The 22,232-nt window shown below is 48.7% G+C and overlaps 1 protein-coding gene across 1 annotated transcript; it reads left to right on the top strand.

Moving 5' to 3' along the window:
- On the top strand, positions 1-11,642 carry CCNL1 (cyclin L1; the record flags this gene model as incomplete). Its single annotated transcript, XM_079539679.1, has 11 exons — positions 1-300; positions 405-479; positions 570-679; positions 6,337-6,457; positions 6,865-6,929; positions 8,259-8,358; positions 8,477-8,581; positions 8,854-8,995; positions 10,482-10,593; positions 10,717-10,815; positions 11,294-11,642. 11 exons carry the CDS (start codon positions 1-3, stop codon positions 11,640-11,642), a joined length of 1,578 nt encoding a protein of 525 aa, XP_079395805.1.
- Positions 11,643-22,232: the final 10,590 nt, after the last annotated feature.

The following is a 22,232-nucleotide window of genomic DNA, read 5'->3' on the forward strand; positions in this document are numbered from 1 at the left end:
ATGGCCTCCGCCGCCGCGCACCCGGCCCCCCCGCCCGCCGCCGCCCCGGCTGTCGCCGCCGCCTCCTCGTCCGCCGCCCCGCCGCCGCCGCCGCCGCCCCCCGCCGCTCCGGGCATCCTGATCGGCGACCGGCTGTACTCGGAGGTGTCGCTCACCATCGACCACTCGCTCATCCCCGAAGAGCGGCTCTCGCCCACCCCTTCCATGCAGGACGGCCTGGACCTGCAGTGCGAGACCGACCTGCGCATCCTGGGCTGCGAGCTGATCCAGGCGGCCGGCATCCTGCTGCGCCTTCCGCAGGTGGGGCCGGCCGGGGGGGCGCCATTGTGGCGGGGGGCGGCGGCGCTCGCACAAAATGGCGGCGGGCGCGCGCGCTGACGGCCGCCTCCTCTCTGCCCTCACAGGTGGCGATGGCGACCGGGCAGGTGCTGTTCCACCGCTTCTTCTACTCCAAGTCCTTCGTCAAGCACAGCTTCGAGGTGAGCGGGGCCGGGGGAGGCGCGGGCGGCGCTCGGCGCGCGTCGGTTCGGGGTTTCCGAAGGGTCTGACGGAGCCGGCCTTCCCCGCAGATCGTCGCCATGGCCTGCATTAACCTCGCGTCTAAAATCGAAGAGGCGCCGCGGCGGATCAGGGACGTGATCAACGTGTTCCATCACCTGAGGCAGCTCAGAGCCAAAAGGTAAGGCCGTGTGCCGCCCCCGGCTCCCTGTCACCGCATCGCCCCGGCCCGGCCTGCCGGCTGGCAGCTCGCTGAAGGCAGCTTTAGGCACCGCCGGCCGACGAGCCTTCAAACCAGAGCGCCCCCCATGCCTTCCTCGTGCCTCAGTTTGCAGAGGGGGAAGGCTGAGCTCCTAGCGGTAGTGGCGTTGTTCTGTAGAAACGGTGGTTTTTGGAAGGAATCTGAAGAGAGAGGCTTGGCTGACAGTGTGTACGGCTGTAATGACAGCACCTCGACAAGGAGGAAGTGCGATTGAGCCTTGGAAGATGGAGGTGTCTCAGATTGCAAAAAGTGAGGCTTCTGGTCTTCTGTGGTACTGTGTGCTCGTGTAAGTCCTTGGAGATGGAGTGTAAGCTCACCTGATCCGTGTGCAGCTCTGTAGCTGTGGGCTGTTGTCAGCTGTGAGTGCCTAATTCCGCTTTTTTGTGTGGAAAGCAGTGTCTGTTTTCATGTGGAAAGCAGATCGTGTGTTGAAGAAGAAAAAGGAATGGGAAGGAGAGTTACCATTAAATTTACCAATTTCCTTAAATATGTTGTGCAGCAGCGTTACAGACCGAGCTGGGAGACTTCAGCTTTGGTGAAGTGGCTTTAATTCTAGAATGTGATTACTTCAGATAATCCATAGCTCTAAAGGCAGGGTTTTCAGCTAGGTTTTTAAGTTCACGCTTTCGTGTATGGGTTTGTATCGCCAGGTTACAGCAGGAGTTCAAACTAAGCCTTGTGTTGCCTTCTTGAAAGAGTAGAAATCTGTTAGGGAAGCCAGCTGTTCCTTGGGACACTTATCCCAGCTGTGGTTCTGCTGTGGCATCTAGAACATCTGCCTTCTACTCGTGTCTTCGGAGTTAGCTTCAGATAAAAGAACAATTCAGTGTTAAAGTTCACATGGAACTTAGTTTTGTTGTGGGTTTTTTTTTTCCATTTCCATCTTGTTGTTGTCCATGATGGCTCAGAGGGAGTTTTGTGAAGTTACGCAGAACGTGGATTCTGTGGTGGTTTCTTTTATGACGAGGAGATCTGGCTTATTGGGTTATTGGAATCACTTCATCAGCTTCTAATGTTTTGGCCTTGATCTGGATGTGGAAGCCTGGTTACTTGTATGCAGTGCTTTTTTTTTTTTTGCTTTTTTTTTTTTTTTTTTTGTAAGGAGAACACAAATAAGTAGTTTCTGTGCTATACGCAGGATCAGAAGCTGAGCTTAACCTGCGAACTTAAGACTTTCCAGCTAGCCTGTTCCAAATCAGAATGTCACTTACAGATGTTACGTACTGACTTAAATGCATCATGACAAGAAGTCATGCACTTCTGCCCTGTTATTATCTGGAAAAATGGGTATTGTTGGTCTGAGATTCTGAGTGAATCTGCATGAAATCAATCTTAAAATGCTGAAGTCTGACATTCAGGCTTGCTTTTTTTTTTTTAAACAGGATGTAAACGTTTTTCTGTACTTTTTACAAGATGACATGTACATGATCTGTACACGTTATTAACTTCAACTCTTTTTTCCCTTGCAACCGACTATACAGCGACCAGCTACATTTACCAAAGCCTGGGTGATGTGGAGTGGTACATAAAGATGAAGCTGTCGTCATGGCAACAGTGAGTGAAGTATCGAAAATCCCCAAGGAGAAGCCAGTGCTCTGAGAATAGGTCACTGGAATCGGGGGACTAACAGGTTGGCCGATGGTGAACCATTTGGAAGAACTCCTGTATCTTGTTATAAGCTTTTTTCTTTGCTGTCCAGGTTTTTAGAATACTAGCTTAATCTTCTTTTATCTGAAGCTAACACTTAGGCTGTAGCTAGTTTCTCACACCCGACCCAGAACTGAGATGAATGGTTAGGCTGCTTACTTTCTTTCTGCCTGTAGTTTAGTTTTTCCATTAACCGAAGCTCTTAACCCACGTGACATTTGAGTAGACTTGCTTTCTTAAACAGTTTGGGGTTCTTTGGTCCACTTGGTGGGTCTGTGTAAGTGCAGTTTGAGTTTGTAGTAAAACACGCCTTCATCACAAGGGTGCAGAAGTCTTTAAATTTGTAAAGCTCTTCATATAAACGATTTGTAAGCAGTCCTTATGTGTTTGTTTGCAGAAGTGGGAATATAGCAATTGGGATTTCCTTTTGTAAGTCATGTAGTCAACTGAGTTACTGCTAGGTGGTATTTCTAATGCTGGGAAATAAGAAAAAGCTTTAAAAGAAGTGTTTTGGACAAGCACCTTGACTTTTGAATCTCTCACAAGCATATGTCATGTAGTATTGCATGTGAAATGTTTGTGTGCATGAAGAAAAGTCGTATTATGAAAAATACTGCTTTTGAAAAAACATGTGCTGAAATATCTCTGTTCTCAGTCAAGTATAACTCGTGTTTAATGTGCAGAATGTAGTTTGAAGTTGATTTTACTTCTCTTAAATGTGCCTGAATGCTGCAGGTCTTTATGAGGCTTCAACCGAATGCGACTGCTGTCATTTGTAACCTCACAAGTGCTGCTCTGAGATGCTTGGTTGGCTGTTCTCACTTCTGTTGCAGCAGTCCCGCAGTCCCACACCTGTGCTCAGGTGGCCTGCATTAATTCACCGGTGTTCTTAACTGCTCTGTGAACCCGCAGTGCTTGTATTTACGATGCTGGGGACAAATGTAGAACTCTCTTTCTTTTGGAATTGGCTACCATAAGAGAGGTGTGCTCTTTGAAATGAGATGCTGATGCCACGCTGCACTGATCAGAAGTACGTGTTGCATTTTAAACAAAAGCACACGCAGGGTGCTTCTCCTCCAGCTTACCACGTGTTCCAGAGGTATCAAACGTTCATACTGCATCTCGTGAAGCTGTAACTATGTCAAACAAACCGATCCTGTTTGCCAGAGGGATTTCAAAAAAGCATGTTTAATTTATCCTGTTACGGGCATGTTGGAGTGTGCTTATCTCCAGAGTCTCCAATCCAGATTGTGTTTTGTGGCTGTTGGACTGATTCACCAACATGGGCACTGTGTGCTGCTCTTAAGTAAGAAGTCTTGCCTGGAGTGCTACTTCTGGTTTGTAACAACAGATTGGAAGTAGGAAATCGTAATACTGCTTTGCTGTATGGGGTTTGAAGCTTAGTTTTCTATAGAAGCTTTTAAATTATTTCCCTGACTTTTACATGGACCCAAAACTGATTATTTCCCAGTTCTGAGAAGCAAGGGCAGCAAATGCAGCATCCAGTTCCTCTCCTTGCCTTTCAGTGGGAATGCTAACAGTTTCACACAGGGAGATCTCTGAAGGCCACAGCTCCTGAATAACAACATCCCCACACTGTGGAGCTGCTGGCAAAAGTGCTAAGCTGAGAAATCTGACAGTGGGGAACTTTGCTGCTGCCTGCAATGAGATGCAGTGCAGCCGTATGCAGACTTCTGGTTTTGGAGAAGTAGATGAAAGGCTGTTTGTTCCATCTGGACATACCGTCCGCATAAACTGATGCTTTCGTGGCTTCCTTAGGCCTGTAGATCTCTGGAACTTGTCTCACAGGTGACAGAGCAGGTAACTGGGGGCACACAGTAAGGCACACTTGCTGCTGTGCAGTAAGGCTAAGCTTTCCATCACTCAGCTGTCAAACACAGTGTTTGCAGCGATCTGCACTGCAGAATGCCAGTGAGACTTGACATGCAGTATGGCTGGCAGCCTTTCCTCTTGCACCATTAGCTCACTGCTTTTGTTTTCCTGACTTAGAAATGGCTTTTACAGAGAGCAGACCCAAATGGGAGGAAGTGATCCCACTGCAGGATGTGAAATGACCCTGTGTAGCCGTACGTCCTTCCTTTTGAGCTCTGAGACAGTAAATCAGAGCTGCTCGAGCCGTTTCCTCTAGACTTGGCTCCCCTGAAGCATTCTGCTAATGAACCTGAACTCGTTCCTGCTCTCAGTGATACCATCCAGATAAAATTGCATCAAGTAATGCTGTTATGAAACTCACCAATTGGAAGTGAATTGGCTTCAGCTGATTGAACTTGTAGTTGGTTCTTCCAAGCAGTCCTCCCACTCCAGAGCATTACTTCAGACTGCCCCTGCAGTGCTTGCTGGTGATACCCTAACTTCTCTATGGAACTGTTCACCTTAAACTTCAAGTCCTCCTTCTCCAGTTACTTTGTGAAAAATGACATACTTTGAGTTACATGTGAACTATCTGTAATCACAAACCTCGGGGACTCTGAGAGTTGATGAGAGAGGTGCCATTGCATGGCATGGAGAATGCTGACAGCAGCAGTACTGCTCCTGCTTGAGCTGCAGAGCCTTCCTGGCGTTGCAGAGCTGCTGGGAGCCATTCCTGGGCCCCTTGAGGGCTGGGGAGCTCGTGCTTCAGGTGCATGGAGACACAGCACAGTGTTTCCATTGGTGAAGCGCATGGCTGCTTGTATCCCTTGGCACAAGCTCCCAGTCATCCTTCCAGGTGGCTGCAGGAAATGCACCTATCTTAAAGCCAGCTTTGCTGCAGCTGGGGAGCTTTCTGGTTACTGTTGTAATTCAGTTGAGCCTTCCTTTCTGGGCTGGGAACCGAGGAGGCTTGGGGTGTTGTTTCCACTCTGATTGGGGAAAAAGCAGCGTGAGCAATTTGTGGAACTCTCACTGACTCAGGAAAATACTGAAGTCGGTAGCGAAATATGAAATATTTTGAATCTACTTTGCATTACTGTTTTCTATTCAGGGTAAAATAATTGTGCCATTAGTACTGGGGTGAACTGGAGTTGTGGGTTAAACAGCTGTGGTTGACTGGAGTGTAAGTAGTTGCTGCACTACTCTTCTGCACTGGAAGGCATTGGGATGTGTCAGGCACCTTGCAAAAGGGAAAGGATCTTTGGGGGCAGTGTGGGGAGTGATGACAGATGAAGTCCAAGCACAGACAAAGGGAAGAGCACAGCTGGGGCACGATGCTTGTGCCTAACATGGCAGGTTAGTTCAGCTGAAAAGTAAAACACCAAAAAGCTTTGAAGAGTTCAGGTTTGGGATTTGGAAGGAATGGGGATTTGGATTGATAGCACCAGGCTTTGGAATTTTGCCTTGCCAAATGGGTGATCGCTCTGCAGATACTGATGGATGGCTGCAATGCACAGAGCCACAGAGTTGTAAAGTTTAAATGCTTTGCTGTGTTAGACCTGTACATCACAGGAGGGCTGTCTTTCTGTCAGTATTGGAATAGTTTTGTCTTCTGGTGCACAGGAAACTGCAACTTGCAAAGCACGAGCTTGCTACATTAACATCAGTAAAACCCTTCTGAAAGCTGTTGTAGCTTTTGTTCTGCAGTCCTGCCCTGCAAAGGTAACAGCATCGTGCTCCTCCTCCATTGTGAAGTACAGAGGTTCTCTGAGGTCTTTGCTGTAAAGCTGACTCCATTCCAGTAGCCAGGGCAGCGTGGTTTGCGTACACAGCAGGGAAGGATTTTTTTCTCTTGGCCATCTAATCCATAGGCAGTCAAACGCAGGAACTAAACTAGTTGATCTAAACTTGGACAGCACAAGATTAATGCTTAAACTTGCTTGCAGGAGTTGAAAACCGTTTTCTGTTGCCATTAGTTGGTTGGAAGGGAAAACAGAGTTGCTGCTATTTTTTTGGATATGCAAAACAGTTTTGATTTTATTTCTTGCAAACTATAGGACTCCAAGCCCCCTGATACTTGATCAGAACTACATAAACACCAAAAATCAAGTAATCAAAGCAGAAAGGAGGGTACTGAAGGAGTTGGGATTTTGTGTTCATGTCAAGCATCCACACAAGGTGAGTTACCAGTGATAATGTAACTTGTAAAGAGTGTCCTACCCTGAAGGTGTCACCGTGGGCTGTGGGACAGCAGGCGCAGATGTGAAAACAATCAGACTTCATCTGCTGGTTCCTCTGCTGTTGTCAGCAGTGCTTTTGCACAAGTGCTTTGCAGATAGCCGTGCTGAGCTGTGGTAGCAGTGAGCTCCCTGGGACACGTTACAGGTGGTTGCTTTTGAAAATCACAGCCTGGGGGCAGAGTGCTGTCTGGATGTGGCTACTGGTGTGTGGGCTTAGAGCACGTAGCCAGGAAAGGAAGAGACCCCAGTGTTTTGCAGTGCTGTTTGGCTGTAGGCAGTTGTTTCTTTACTGTTCCTTTATATGTTAAAACTGAGTCTTTTTTTTTTTTCTTTCCTTCCCCTCAGATCATTGTGATGTATTTACAAGTCTTAGAGTGTGAACGTAATCAAACCCTGGTACAGACAGCCTGGTAAGTGATTTTCTGTTCTCTTCCTAGCCAGGAAAATAGTAGCAGAAATAATAAGCCTGATGATCCATATGCAAAGCAATGAGATGTAAGTCATTACATAATTATTTACTTTCAAAACATTATAGTGCTTGTTTCTGCTTACTATTTTCATGGCTTGATTCCACTCTGTAATGGAGAACTCAATTTAACTTTGTTCTTTTTTCTACTCTTTAATTAAAGGGTAGTCCCTGATGGTAAGTCATAGAGCTCTGCCCTCGCACCTCAGCCCATGACCTGGGGATGGCCTGTTTGGCTGCCCTTCTCTCCAGCCAACCCAGTGCAAGCTCTCATCCGAGATTCACTGAAGTGGTCCATATCCATCGGGCAACATCTTCTAGTTCTGTCTGGGTGTCAAAAGGATTTGTATATTTGCTTTGAGAAGTACCTGTTAAAAATGTTTCTAAATGTATTTGTTGCCTAGCTACTGTATACTGCAGTTTATTTAGAGGGCCCATGGACACATTGGGGAGATCTTCTGCCAACGTGAATTAGTTGATTTTGCACTTGGCTAGACTCAAGGGTTGGTTTTTTGTTTTCCATACTAAAGTAGTGCATGAAGCATGTTCACTCATGTCTGTTCTGTACAGTCAATACTTGCTGACTGCTGTTCGTTTCTCTCCCGTAGCTCAGAAACTTTAAAAATCATGGAGATCTCTGCTGTTAAACTCTTGGCATGTGTTGCTTGGCAGTGCCACCATGCTGGAAGAGAAGTAGCCTAGTGAAGCAGGAGATCTGGTGCTAACTTGCTGACTTGTAGCTCTTTTTTAACACGGAGGTTTTAAACACAGCGAGCAAATCGGAGGCTTCTCCCTTGGGATGAAGTTGGTGTTAATCAGAGCACACATAAGGTCTAAATGCAATGTTGTGTGAACTTTATAGGTTGCATCTAGCCTCTGGAAAATGGTAGGTTAAAAACATGCTGTATTTTTATGCTTGCATTTGAGTCTTGAGCAGATTGATTTTTGAAATACGAGAACGTTGGTGTTTAAAGCAAACAGCTGCAGGGATGAGAAGCACTTGCTGGTTTGCTGCTCAGTGGACACTTCACAGTGCAACGTAACTTAGAAGCTGTTAAGTGGTGTTACTTGCATTGGCTTTTCAAAGCAATGGGAATGGTGCAGACTTCTTTAACAGAAGTAAGAACTGTAAACATCAAATGCAGTAACTGAAGAAACCAAATGATTTAATATAATAACAGGAAAAAATAATAAAGTCAATTGAGTCTCCAGTATTGTTGTGCTCTAAAGATGCAAACCTGAGATCCAACCTTGCCTGAATTCTGTCTTTTAGGAATTACATGAATGACAGCCTGCGAACAAACGTGTTTGTTCGCTTTCAGCCAGAGACTATAGCATGTGCTTGCATTTATCTTGCTGCTAGAGCTCTGCAGGTGAGTGCTGTTCTGCCTTTCTGCAGACTTCAGTTGCTGGAAGTTCAGTTTCAGGAGGCGGTGGCAGTGCGTGCAGTTGATCCCTGGTCTCCAATGCAGCTGTGTTCCTTCCTTGCAGATCCCGCTGCCCACCCGCCCGCACTGGTTCTTGCTCTTCGGCACCACGGAAGAGGAGATCCAGGAGATTTGCCTCACAACTCTGAAGCTCTACACCAGAAAGAAGGTACCTCCGTGCTGTGTTTGTGTTCTGGGCAGCGTCGTGGGCGGTCGCAGAGCTGCCTGGGAGCGCTGGGTGCATCTCTGTAGAAGCAGTTGTGCAGCTGCGAAGGCTCTGCTGTGTGGCAGCTGCTGCCCAGGGAGGGGGTGAGATCAGATGGCAGAAGCTCAGAAATGAGTTGCCTTGCTGGGCAGGGGATTGTGAGAGCCGTGTTGGGAGAAATGGGATGGAAACAAGATTGCTGAAGTTTAGCTTTGTGCCTCTTGTTACTTGAATAGCCCAATTACGAGTTGCTGGATAAAGAAGTGGAAAAAAGGAAAATGGCACTACAGGAAGCTAAACTGAAGGCAAAAGGCTTAAATCCGGATGGAACTCCAGCACTTTCGACACTGGGTGGCTTTTCTCCTGCATCCAAACCATGTAAGCTGGTTTTCTTGTACAGGAACTTGCGTGATGCTATCTGAGACTATGTGAGGATTTTAAAACTGTACTGTTTTATTTGTTTTAAAAATAAGTTTGCATGTTGAGCTGCAGGACAACATGGACTTTCTGAGCGAGCTAAGAAGCGAGAGACATTTTTCCAGTTACCAATAAGTGAAATAGCAAATTAGGGGGGAAGTAGAGCTGCTTTGCTCTCCCTATCTTCTGTACTTCCACAGGAGGGACAGGGGCATACTAATGACATGTTCCCTTCTGATTATTGAAAGTGTCCACACCAGGTATGCTGTACATTACTGGGTTACAAAGAGTTGGGATGTGATGTGTTGCAGGGCCCTAATAAGTTCAGGGCTCCTTTTGTAGCAGGTGTGCCTGCAAGCTGCTTTTCTGAAGTACCTTTGAGGCAGGCTGTGGTCAGGAAGCAGAAGGGGAAGTCACAGCAATGGTGCTGTTGTGGTGTCACAGTAAAACCCTGTAGTGCATGTCTTCAATCAGGCAGTGGAAAAAGCTGTCTGAACTCAAAAGAACAGACAGTTTTGTTTGCTCCATCTTACCTCTTGATGGCCCTCTTTCCACAGGTACTCATCAGGAGCTTAAGAATGTGTTCTGAGAAAGCAGAGTTGCTTTGTAACCATCATTTCTCTTGAAGACTGAACATCACTGAGTTAGCAAGGGCACGTTTCTCACTAAAAAACAAAAGGGCTTCCCTGTATTTGGGAAGCCGGAATTTGGCTTAGAAGAACTTGAGTGAAGGCAGGGCCTGCGGTGGGCGTTCAGCATCCTGCTGACTGGCAGCTCGGGGGCAGCTGCTGGCAAAGCTTTGCTTCCTGTGCTTTGTCAGTAAACCTGTGAGCCCCCTGTCTGTAGGGCAGCTGGCAGTGTGTGGCCCTTAGTGGCGGTGTTTTGCACGGCATTTATCAGTTCCCCATCCGCAGGGCTGGATGGGTTTGTAGCACACTTAGCCAAGCCAATGGCAATGTTTCCAATGGAAGGAGCCTGCGATCTTTGGCAGGGGATCTCAGTGTGGATTTTGAACTGAAGTTCTGTTCTTCTATTTGTTAGATTTGTACTAAGCACCTAAAAATGAAATCTGTCACTTTGCTGAGCAGTCTTGTTTCTGTTAGCTGCCATCGTAGCAATTGAACACGCCTGTCTCTGTCTGCCTGTGGGCATCTCCATCACTGTGCTGTTCTCAGGGGAAGAAGGAAATAGAATTGTACAGTCATAAAGGTTGGAAAAGACCTCTAAGATCTAACAGTCCGACCATCCACCTCCCACCAGCATAACCCTCTAAGTCCCATCCCTCACTACCACATCTGCCCTTAAACGCCACCAGGGATGACAAATAGCAGCTCTTGAGTTCCTGTTTGCCCTTTCTACAAGCACCAGGGATGGTATATATAAAAAAGTACAGTATGCTTATGGCGAATTCCAGGTAAAACATCTAATCTTGAATTTAAATCTGCAGCTTCTCCAAGAGAAGTGAAAACTGAAGAGAAGAGTCCGGTACCTTTGAACACCAAAACCATTAAAAAAGAGCCAGAAGAAAGGCAGCAAGCTTCCAAGAGCCCTTACAATGGGTAGGTGGAAAAACTCCTGTTCCAAGAGACTTTGCTCTCTTCGACTGAATTACTTCTGAGTTGATCAATGAAAGTGATGAACACCTCAGAACACCTCACCTGTTTCTTTCTTCCCCATTCCAGCATGAGAAAAGAAAGCAAGAGAAGTAGGAGCAGCAGAAGTGCCAGTCGGTCCAGGTCCAGGACAAAGTCCCGCTCTCGCTCTCATACTCCCAGGCGGCAGTAAGTGGTGCTTTCTGTTGGGGTGCTGGGGGCTGGGGCTGGTTGTTGTACTGTGCCTGCCGCTCTTTGAGGAGGGCGGTGATCTTTTGTCATTGTTCCCTGTGTTTTGTGGGATCAGAGGGGAGCGGGCGAGGCAGAGTAGGCTGATGGCGGATCTGATGGCATGATCTGCTTTTAGACTTCATGCTGATATTTGGGGTGGAAACAGCGAACTTATTTAAATGTCAATAAAGTGTTCCCCAGGGGTTGCTGATTTGGTTACTGCCTTTGTCCCTCTAACCTGATGTTGAGGGTTTGTGACAAGGTAGAATCGCAAAATACATTCTGTCCCATTATGGTGTTCTGAGAACGCCACTCGCCCATCAGTTAGCCCCTCTGCACAGGGATTTCTCCCAGTAAGCTGGAAGCTTCTGAACAGGAAAATAAGCTTTTGTGTGTATGTGAATGACACGTTTTAACCTTGTGCCGCTTCTGAAAGCTACAATAACAGGCGCAGTCTGTCTGGCACGTACAGCTCGAGGTCGAGAAGCAGATCCCGCAGCCACAGCGGCAGCCCTCGCAGGCACCACAACCACGGCTCTCCGCACCTGAAGGCCAAGCACGGCAGGGAGGAGCTGAAGAGTGCAAACAGACACGGCCACAAAAGGAAAAAGTCTCGTTCGCGGTCGCAGAGCAAATCCAGGGATCATTCTGATGCTGCCAAGAAACACAGGCATGAGAGGGGGCACCACAGAGACAGGCGTGAGAGATCCCGCTCCTTCGAGAGGTCCCACAAAGGGAAACATCACAGCAGCAGCCGCTCGGGGCACAGCAGGCACAGGCGCTGAGCAGGGAGCCTGGCTGGGTTCCGGCAGAGCCTGTACATAACACACAGAATGGACTCGGTGGAGAGCAAGGGAATCGATTAGCATTTGATTAATTTAAACCCAGTATCTGATTTTTCTAAAACAAGTAGAGCGTTTTTCTTTTGGGAAAGAAACTGTTACCAACTTTTGCACATAATACCTTAGCAGTATCAGACGGATGGAGAACAGCGATCAGGTTGAACTGTATGTATTAGAGTTGTGTATTGTTTATTGATATGAGAACTGGAGAATGGATTTCTGTACAAAAGCGAAATGTACCTTATTTTTATACAAGTCAATTGCAGACACTTATATTTAAGTATAGTTATTTGTTTAAACGATGGTGGATACTTTCTTACACTGGTTTTAGTCTGCATGTGTTAAAAGATTTTTACAAGAAATAAAATCTAAGGCTTTTTCTACTGCCTATTGGATGTCAAATAGTGAAGCTACTAAAAGGATTTTAATGTGGTGCTTTGAAGGTTGGATGGGAATGGGATGCTGGGCATTTGGGCATGCTTCTGCTGTGGTCAAAGGGCTGGGAGTAGCTTAAAGGGAACCCTGGAACGTGTCAGAAGTTTGTGTGCTGCTTAGCGGGGTCATAAGGAGGGCGGGCAGCAGTTGGAGCACAGGAGCACGGTGTAAGTGTGCAAAGCTCAGGGACAGAGCAGTGGGTGGGAGCAGGCAGAAAGGCGGAGAAGGAAAGGGGCTGCATTTCAGAGAACGCTGAGTGCCAGCATCCTGCCCAGCTGGGCCGTGCCCTGTACCTCCCTCAGCTGCTGCAGCCAGGAGTTCGTGTCTCGCTGTCTGCTGCTCCTGCTTCCTCTGCTTGGTGGAGCTGGCAGAACAAAGCAGGGCAAGAGGCGGTTCAGGGTTTTCTTCCCTGTTTTCAGTACTGGTGGCCGGGTGGTTGCAGGGAAGGGAGGAGTTGTGTACGTGCAGAAGGATCGGAGTTAAAATGCTTATAAACAGCTGCAGTGAATGTGCCAGAAGTGCCCGTAGGTTTGTGACTTTCTTCCTCTCCCTGCATCCCATCTTTGTGGACACAAAGAACTGCATGTGCTGCAATGCTGCTCCCAGTTGAAGGTCCGCAGTGTGCTTCACGTGGCTGCAGTGTGCAGGTGGACAAAGCCTGAGGCCATGGGAGCTGACAGAGCACCTGGGTGCTTCCAGGAGCAGGTCGTGGTATGGCCAGGAATTCTGCAGAGCTCAGAAGAGATGAGGGGGAAGGTGACAGAGCAAAGGCTTCTTTGGAGCTGCTGTTCCTGCAGCAGGATGGCAGGCAGCTGCCTGCACCCCAGCTGCATCTATCTGCTAGAAATTCAGAAAGCGATGAAATCTTTGTTCCAACTTTGGACAGATAAACGTGTTCCTTTATTTCTTGGTTACCTCTTTAAAACACATGTATATGTATTTGCAGTAACTTGGTTTGTACTTAGAACTTCCTGAAAGCAGCAGTGTTATGTTACTATGGAAATGAAGGTAACTTTTCCATAGATACGAGTATGGAGCCCTGGGCAGCCATAACAGCCTGGCTTCCAGGCAGCACAGTTAGCTCAGGCTCCCCTGGGTGTCAGAAGTTTGTGTCTTGTGGTGAAACTTTAAGGAAGAATCAGCCTCGGTGTTGGTGTCTGTGTGTAAGCACTGATTGCCCTTCTGTGCTCCCAGTGCCCTCGCTCCAGAGCTGAAGAGCAGGAGTTGTCTTCTGTGTAAAGCTGGAACATCTGGTGATGGGGAACATCTGGGCACCATCTGCTGCAGATTGCTTACACTGTGAGCTCGCAGGCAGCGAGCAGGGGTTCAGTGCTTGTCTCTTCTTTCCTGGGGAAAAAAGATGTGTTCAGTCAGCTTTACTGATGGCAGCCTTAACCAAGTAATGACTGCCAAAAATGGACCCTAAAATAAATGATTTTGGTTAATGAAACAACAGGAGCTGATCTGACTCAAAGCACTACTAAACGAGGGTCAGCATTGTGCAGTGGCATCACCACTGAGGGAGTGAGCAAAGTCTGAGCCCTGGGTCCACTGCACTAACAAATCAATGCATGGTAAGTCACAGCCTTGTTTACGGGTGGCCCTGCCTTATTTTTTTACCACTAGACGTCATTAGGTGGTACTGAAGTCCAAATCACAAAAGCCAAAGGTTGGAGGATACTGTTACATGCACTCTTAATCTCTCTCCTGCTTTTAGGGCCTGCTCACAGCACGTGGCCGTACAGCATCAGCAGGAGTTCAGGGAGTGGAGCCTCTGCTCCCAGTCAACAGCAGCCTCTGTCCCTCTTCTGCAATTGCTGTGTGCTCTGTGCTCTGCAGCGCCCTATGGAACACGCAGTGAAACCACGTCTAAAGGTTCAGCCCCAGAGTGGAAATGCTTTTATGGTTTAAAAAAAAAAACAAGAACAAAATACCTACCATACTCTGCGACACTCCACTGCAAGAGTAGTTTCCCTCTTCCCCATCCCCAGCTTGACTCACCATGCTTTCTCTTGCCAGGATGGATGAGAGCAGGACCCACTTGGCCTCAGTGCTGCAGCATCCAGCTGAAGCACAACGAAGCGCATTGCTGTCCTCCCTCTCTGCCTCCTTGGTACTTCCAGCAATTGCAGCCCCCGGTGCAGTGGCTGCAGTCAGGAAGGTTGCTCGGTTGGCTCTTTGCTGAGCAGATGGGCAGCAGCAGCCCCGCGTTCGCTTTGTGCTGGGCAGCAGATGGCAGCCAGAGGGAGCAGGAAGGCACACGGCGCTGTGCTTCTGGCAAGAAATTGTTCCAACAGCAAAGTGCTGCAAGAGCATAAAGCTGTGCAATCAGAGCTGCAATTCAGAGCAAGAGGAGACCAGGCAAAGGCTGCGGCCCAGCAGATGGAGGTGCTGGGATGGGGCCGGCAGGGAGGAGCTCACGCACGGGGAAACAGCTGCCAGCATCGCAGGCAAAGCACGGGGTGCTGCCTTGAGGGCCTCTCCTTGGGAAATGCAGAGTGCTTCTGTACAGCTGCTGCTGTGAGGGCACTGTGAGTGCAGGGAGGTGCACTGCCCTGCCTCAAACTTGCTTTCCCTCAGGAAGTTCCCACGGGCTCATGCTGCACTCCCAGCCCGTGCCCATGGCTCGCATTATCACTGCGGGGCTCCAGTGGCTGCACCCTGCTGAGGAAAAAACACTTCTGTGAAGGAAGCAGCTTCCCCTTCCCAGCTCCTGCCTGGCTGTGAACCAGCAGGGTCTTTGGAAAGCAGTAACATTAAAAAAAGCTGTTGTGGGAAAAAAAAAATCTTTATATTCCAATGGTAAGAAAAAAATTGCCAAAAACGTACCATTTTTGTCCCAAAAAACAAAACTCCTTGTTAAGGCTGAGCTGCTCCCAGGGCCATCAGCTGCTCTGCTGCCATTCTGGGTTTTATTCTGTAGGTGGAAGTGTTGCAAAGCAGACATGAGCAGCCTGTGCATGCATGTACTCACGCAGCACTCCATGCACGCAGGGCGCTGCCACAAGGCACAGTGCTGCCCAACCTGAAGCTGCTCTGAGCAGCAGGCAGTAGCTGGGGGTCACTTTAAGCCCCGCAGGATCAGATGCTGCCCCAAGGTTGCAGAAGCAGCCTGGGGCTGCTCCAAGCTCTCAGCTGCCCCTTCTAGCACGTGGCTCCTGTGTGCTGGAAAGGCTGCCACTTCCCAAGGGGAATGGCACCTCGTGCTTCCACCTGAGTTTGAGGAGGGCATAGGGCACAGCTCCATAGCCAAAAAACAGCTTCGGGCAGGCAGGGTGGGGAGAATGATTTAATGAGGGACTGCTGGTCAAAACATCACTTCCAAGCCCAGGCAGGTCATGCTGCTACATCCAGAGTGTGTGACAGCCTGCACGCCACTGCATCCCTTCCAGCCCCTGCCAGACCCAAACCAGCTCTCCATTCTATTTCCAGTTTCCATCTGTGGTGAGTTTGTAACTGAACTGGACACTCGGGGGTTATAGCACAGTAGTTTGCCATCAAGGAAACCGCAAGCAAGAAAGATGCTATCTCTACCATATGGTTCTTATTTGAGGAGATCTGTCAGGTTACATGAGCTGACACAACACAGCTTGGGGCTGGGTGTTGTTTTACGCTCACATGGGCTCCCAACATGGCAGAGCCCTGAACACAGCCCAGATCACAGCCCAGATCACAGCAGTGCTGGCAATGGAGCACCCATCCTGCATGAGGGGCTTCAGAGCAGGTCCCAGCTGTGCCCCACAGCCAGCAGTGGCTCTATTTCTAAAACCTCACCCAGGTAAGGTACCAGGGAAGGCAGATGAAGGGGGATGCCAACAGCAAATCCAAATAGAGCACCCAAATCCAGGTGTGTGACCTTTTCCCTCCTTCAATGGCAAAACCCAGCAGCAGGACACAAGTGAGACCTCTCCAGGAGGCAGAGCTCAGCCTGGATCCCCACCACAGTAACCAGGCTGAAAAGAGGATGGAGTAAAGCAGCACGAGTGGGGCCAGGGCTGCTTTTAGTGACATACACGTGGTGCGACAACATGAAACAGCAGCAGCTGCTAGTGTGATGGAGCAAGGGAAGGGTTGCAAGTAATTCCACAGCACCTAAACAAAAGCAAAGATAAAGGGTGAGAAAGCATCTCACTGTTAGCACCAGGACCGTGGTCCCCCAGGACAGCTGCATACCTGCTAGGTGTGCTGCGTGTGCCAACAGAATCCTCAGTGCCATCCCCTGGTACAGTGGTGCTTCCTTCCATGAGGAGCACGGCAGGAGTGGAATATCCTCACCCTCTTGAATTTCTGTGGGCTCTTCAGATGCAACTTTTGCTTCTTTCGCTTTATAGCACAGGAATTACAAAGCCCAGCCATCCCTGTGTGGCTTTAGCATATGAATTACAGTCTCCTCTGAGCTCCAGCAGCTGCCTCAGTAACCCTGCGAGGAGGTGCTGCTGCTATTTTTAGCAGGAATCTGCAAAAACAAAACCCAAAAAAGACATCAGCAAACATAATTAAGTTGGCAACCAGCAACCTATAAAAGCAGTGAGGCAATGCTGCTACTTGGTTACACCCACAGCGGCCATAAATCATCCCCCCATCTGACCTCTTTCTGCACACTTCTGGGGGTTGCTGGTGTTCCTTTTTTGAGGTACTCTTCCCAAAATGCACATGTGGTTCTTTGTTCAGATCTTCACGATGATTAAAGTGACCACCCTGTCCTGGTAACTTGAAACACTCCTACAGCTCTCACAATGCACCACATACACAGGAAACAGCTGCAGAAATGGATGCCTAAATGGATTCCCATCAAAGCCAGTGATTCACAACAGGCAGCGCTCAGAAAGCAGCATCAGCCTCGGATTCCTGTGAGGAGAGGCAGCCCGCCCTCCTCAGCACTTTGTGCGCCGTTATCCTTCATCACGTGCAGTTCTGGCGGATTTGCAGGACTTTCCAAACACCCTTCTGGGGGTATCTCCATCCCCACACCGCGCCGCTGACTCAGTGCCTCTCAGCTGACCTGGATATGGAGAAAAAGCAGCAACTCTTGAGGTAAGAGAGGGCACCCCTGCCCCACTTGGGTTGTCTCGTTTCTCAGGGATATGCAAGCAGTGCCACTGCAGGGACATGTGGGCAGCACAGAGATGCGACCCCCAGCCCGAACCAGCAACAATGGGGAAGTGCTGCTCCTGCTCCTTACCCCAAGCTCTGCATCTCCCTCCCCTCTAGGTACTACTCATTAGAGGAAAGCAAAGTTAAGCAAAATAAATCACTTTCCACTTCACATAAACTGGGAGTCGGAAAATCCCATGTAGGTCACAGGCTGCTGCCAGCAGGGCTGCTCCTGACTGCCCATTTTCCATGGCTCTTTCCTGCCCACCCCCGTGACTCAGACCATGGGGCTCTTCCCATCCCCCTGAGGGCCAGCACAGCCTCAGGACATTTTCCTTTGCGCTGTGCAGAAACTTTCCTCTGCTAAATGTCATCACCCCATGACTCCCAGCCGGGACCACCCCACACTATTCCACAATTTCTCTGCTATTTACTCCTTCAGTGAGTGAAAACTACAGCAGAATTGGCTGCAGCTGCTGCTGACCACAAGACACCCACCAAAACTGAGCCATCCCTCAGGACAACCCATGCTGCTGAGAGAGGGGCCACCCAATTTCGGATTTGGGTCTCCATGCTTCCTCCAGCCCAAAGCCTCCACTTTGGCCCTGAAATGATGGGGGTGGGGTGAGCTGCTAGGAAAGCTGCATCTCAGGAAGCAGCAGGAGGGGATAGGGCAAGGGACAGGAAGTGTGGACCTTGGCTTTGAACACGTGTTCTACTCTTACCTTTGCCATAAAAAAAAGCCACGTTTCCCAGATTTACCATAACTGCTCCCATGTGGAAAAGGATGCCATGCTCCTCTTGCTCTCATCTGCCCAGGTGTCCTCAGCCAGCTTCAAGCAGAAGGGCATATTGAGCCATCTGTATGCAGAAATGTGGAACTGAGAGCCAGCCCACAGTTTCAGTGCACAAGGCTTGGCAGGATGCACAACAGATCTGCCAGGGACAGGACAGGCACCCTGGCTTTCACAGAGAGGCTTTGAGAAATATCATTTTGCATGTGAAATCTATGCTGAAGGTACCAGTCACCTGATGGCACTCAGATTGAAACGGCTGCTAAGAATATTGCCCAAAGTCACCAAACAGCACAAAGACTACAGTAAGCCAAAAAACTAGAAAACCACACGGGACAAGAGGCAACGGCTACAAGTTGTGCCAAGGGAGCTTCAGGTTGGAAATCAGGAAAAACTTCTTCTCTGAAAGAGTGGTCAGACACTGGTACAGCTGCTCAGGGAGCAGCGGGGTCCAAACTGTGAGGATATGGCACGGAGGGATGTGGGCCCTGTGCATGGTGGGCTGGGGATCTCCGAGGTCTTTTCCAACCTTAATGATTCTGTGATTCTAAAGCACAGACAGCTCCAGCTCCCTCTCATGCCATTTCAGCAAAAGGCAGTGGCCCTCAAGTTGCCCATGGTTGTAGCTGTGCTGAGAGCAAGCTGCTTCCACAATCGACCTGAAGAAACCCCTTAAAAGTGCACCCCTGCCCCATCTTGTGACCGACGTGCTTCACTGTCTCCTTTTGTACTTTGTTCAGAGGTTGTTTGCAGCATTACAGACCTTCCACACGCCTCAGATCGCAGATGGTTTCTTTGCATCCACCGCAGTCAGGCACTGATGCTCCCGTTGTGAGCTCCTCCGAATGCTGAGCAGCAGCACACAGCCCACCACACCCTGCAGCCAGCAAGAAATGGAAAGTGAAATGCTCCGAGTCTGCTGCATGCAGCTGTGCCTTCTGCTCAGCACGCCGCCTGGATTCCAAACTGTCACTGCTGCCAATCCGAATCTCTGTCAGAACTGGAATAAAAGCAACTCTAACAAATTGGCATTCAGTGGTGTGCAAACAGGAAATTTCAAACGCAATGAATGTTTGGAAATAACAGGTTCCTCTAAAGGAACCAGTTCCTGTACATTTATGGGATTGAGGAACCAGCAACGACAGGTTTTACAGGCTAAAATGGATCTGTGTCGTCGTTTAAGTTCCTGACATTCAGAAATTAATGGATTCTGGGGAGATACTGAAATCTACGCCGCTTCCAAAGCAGCTGGCAGTGCTCAACACCATTGGTGTTCAAAGCACAAGTGCAGCACAGGAGCAAAGAAGAGTCTCCACGCTACGACCTGGCTCTGCTCCCAAAAGGTGACAGCTCACCTGAGGCTGTACTGCAGCTTGGAGTGAGTGCTCAGACCTGAGCTGGTGCCACTTCCTCGTGCCTTCAGACAGGCTTCATGCCCAGAACCTCCTGCATCAACACATCCATTCGGTTCTGAATTCTACTGAGTGCATGGCAGAGAACACAGAGCAGGCATCTGATCAGCATGTCTGTCTGTTCATGATTCCTGCTATTTCACAAGCAGACCAACTGCTGCACAGGAACCAGACGAACACCTTTTGTTGCTCAGCATTTGCCCTGTTTGAAAGCTGCCCTGCACACAGATCAGGGCTGAATTTCAACCTGTCACTTACTTGGCCTGCAGTGCAAGGAGCAAAGCACGTGGTGTGACAAGGCAACAGCACAAAGCCTGCCACACACAGAGGGAGGTACAGTGAAGGCCTTCAGTACGAAGGCAAAGAACAAATACAGTGCATGCAACACAACCCATGGCTTACAAAGTCTGACAGTGGCATCATTTTCCCAGCACGATGTGCACCCATCACAGCCTGCATTGCTCACTGCACTGCAGCACGCTGCTCACCCCAAGCTCCTCTCTGCCAAGCACCTCTAATTGGTATTTTCCTCACTTTTCCACGTGAAGCACATTGTGAAGGACTGTAGGACTGTTAGTGTAAGGCAAATCACAGCCAGCTGGTATGATCTGTGTATTGTAAGTTAACTTCTAACCACACATGCTTGCTTTTGCCAGAAGAACTGATGGAATTGGACTGGGTTTAGCCGAATGGCTGCAGTGAGATCTAGCCACACGTTACAGAAATAAGTGTTACTTCTGCAGGCTCCCCAGCCACTGTCCCTTGGCTTACTGGCAAGCAGCACAGCCACATCCCAGCACTGACCTTAACTCAGCAGCAATTCAAGGCTCCAGATGGAAAACTGCAGCTTGGGAAGATTTGTGGCTCGCTCCTGTCAGAAGATAGGAAGTGTCTCTTGAGATAGAGAGGAGCAAAAACACCCTGCTGGATCTGGCCACACTTGCTCGGAAGCGGTTTCTTTTCATTATCTGGGAACAGTTCACAGTGCAATGCCAGATGCCCATGTTTTCCATCACACAAATTGTATTTCCGGTGTTAAAACCTCTTCAGCATTAATCTTTTACAGCATCCTTTTTATTATCCTATCAAAATTAATTTTGTACTATGCTTTGAGGATGAAAAAAGCCACATAAGTGCTAAGCATGTTTGATTCCATTACTTCACAGCACTGCACTTGCATATGGTTTATCCTTTCATTAGCAGAATAAACTCAAATAACAGCAATTAAAGGCACAACCTCACATCAACTTTTCATTCTGTAAATAAGTTTTTAAACAACTGAAAATAAAGACACGCAGCTTTTGTTTGAGACAGGAAATTTCCCTGATTCCATTCCTACACTTTTTCTTTTGCATTAAGGGCAGGCAGTGCTTTCTGCAGCACGCTGCAGGCTATAAAGGGAACCATAAAACACCAGGAGCCCAAACAAGAATTCAAAGTGAAGAACATCGCACAGCACAACCACTTCTTCAAACAAATGCATTTCCTTCTGATGAATACATTTTGCTGACCTATGGCACTGGGTCCAGCTATTTCCACACACTTTCAAGGCTGCTACGACACCACAGTGATTTTTTCCTAAGTCTGCTTTCTTCCTTTGCAGAACCACCCCACGTGCCAGCCCTGGGCTGCACTGCCAGGTGTTGCTCTGAGCTGGGCTCCCAGTCCTGCTGCACACCCTGGCCTCCTATCCTGCTATGCAGCACAGCAGCTACTAACTCAGTCAGTGCTGTAAGGACAGATTCAGGATTCCACTCCCAACCAGGCAACATCAGCTCTGCCAAGGAACAACGGAGCAGCCTTTGCACGAGTCAAACAGCCACAGGCCACTTTCCTGCAACCTTGAGGAGTGAGAGGGTGGCTGCTTCCTGCAGGCAGCTCAGGAGCCACAGAGGCTGATTTGTTCCAACTTTGTGGTTTCCAGTATTCCCTGGTGCCGTGAGTCCTAGAGTGCAAGGTCCAGCGTAAGAAAAACCCATTCATAAATGACACAGCTTCTACAAAACGCACGGCCTCCAGGAAGCTGCATTTCCTGAAATGTGGGGAGGGAATGAGCTGCCTGCCTTCTCCATGGCACTCTGCTGCTCTGCTTCACCCCACTGCGAGAAATGCTTTGTAAACTTTCCTTGACTTTGTGAGGTTACTTTGCAAAAGCTGGTGAACAAGGTTTCCTGATATTAATCCACTTTGGTTATTGCTTAGCAGCACGAGCTCTGGGCTTCTGCAAGCTATGGGAATGAGGGAAATCTTGGCTCCTGACTCAGTGGGGGTTCATGATTTATGCTTCCCCTCACGCTACAAACATTATTTCTGTGACTGCTCTCTTTATTCCACATGCTACTCCTTTCCCAGGATTTATGAACGTACAGCCTTCCTTAGGGAGGTGTTGCAGGACACAACCAGCAGCCAGGAGCCCAGCTCTCAGCCCTGCAGCACTGGACAAGATGGGCCAGCACCATGCAGAGCTGGGCATTCTGTGCACAGGAACAGAGCCAGGGTGGCTGCCAGCCCAGCTCTGCTCTCTGCTTTAAGCACAGAGGCATTACTGCATGCATCTCACTTCTTCAGTACAAAAAACCCAGCATTAAACTCTCTATTATATCAACTGTCACAAGCGTTCACCCTCATGTCTGTTCCACAGTGGTCTGAGCAAGTAAAATAAAAATTAATGTACTGCATAATTTAAATGTTCTCTAAGTCAGTAAAATAAAAGCGAAGTTCATCTCAGAGTTTTATTCAAGATTGACACACCAGTGCTCTGGAACTCACCATTTTAAGAGCTGCCTCAACCAAGGTCT

Source organism: Tetrao urogallus (genome assembly GCF_951394365.1).
Source record: "Tetrao urogallus genome assembly, chromosome: 9".
NCBI classification, from domain to species: domain Eukaryota; kingdom Metazoa; phylum Chordata; class Aves; order Galliformes; family Phasianidae; genus Tetrao; species Tetrao urogallus.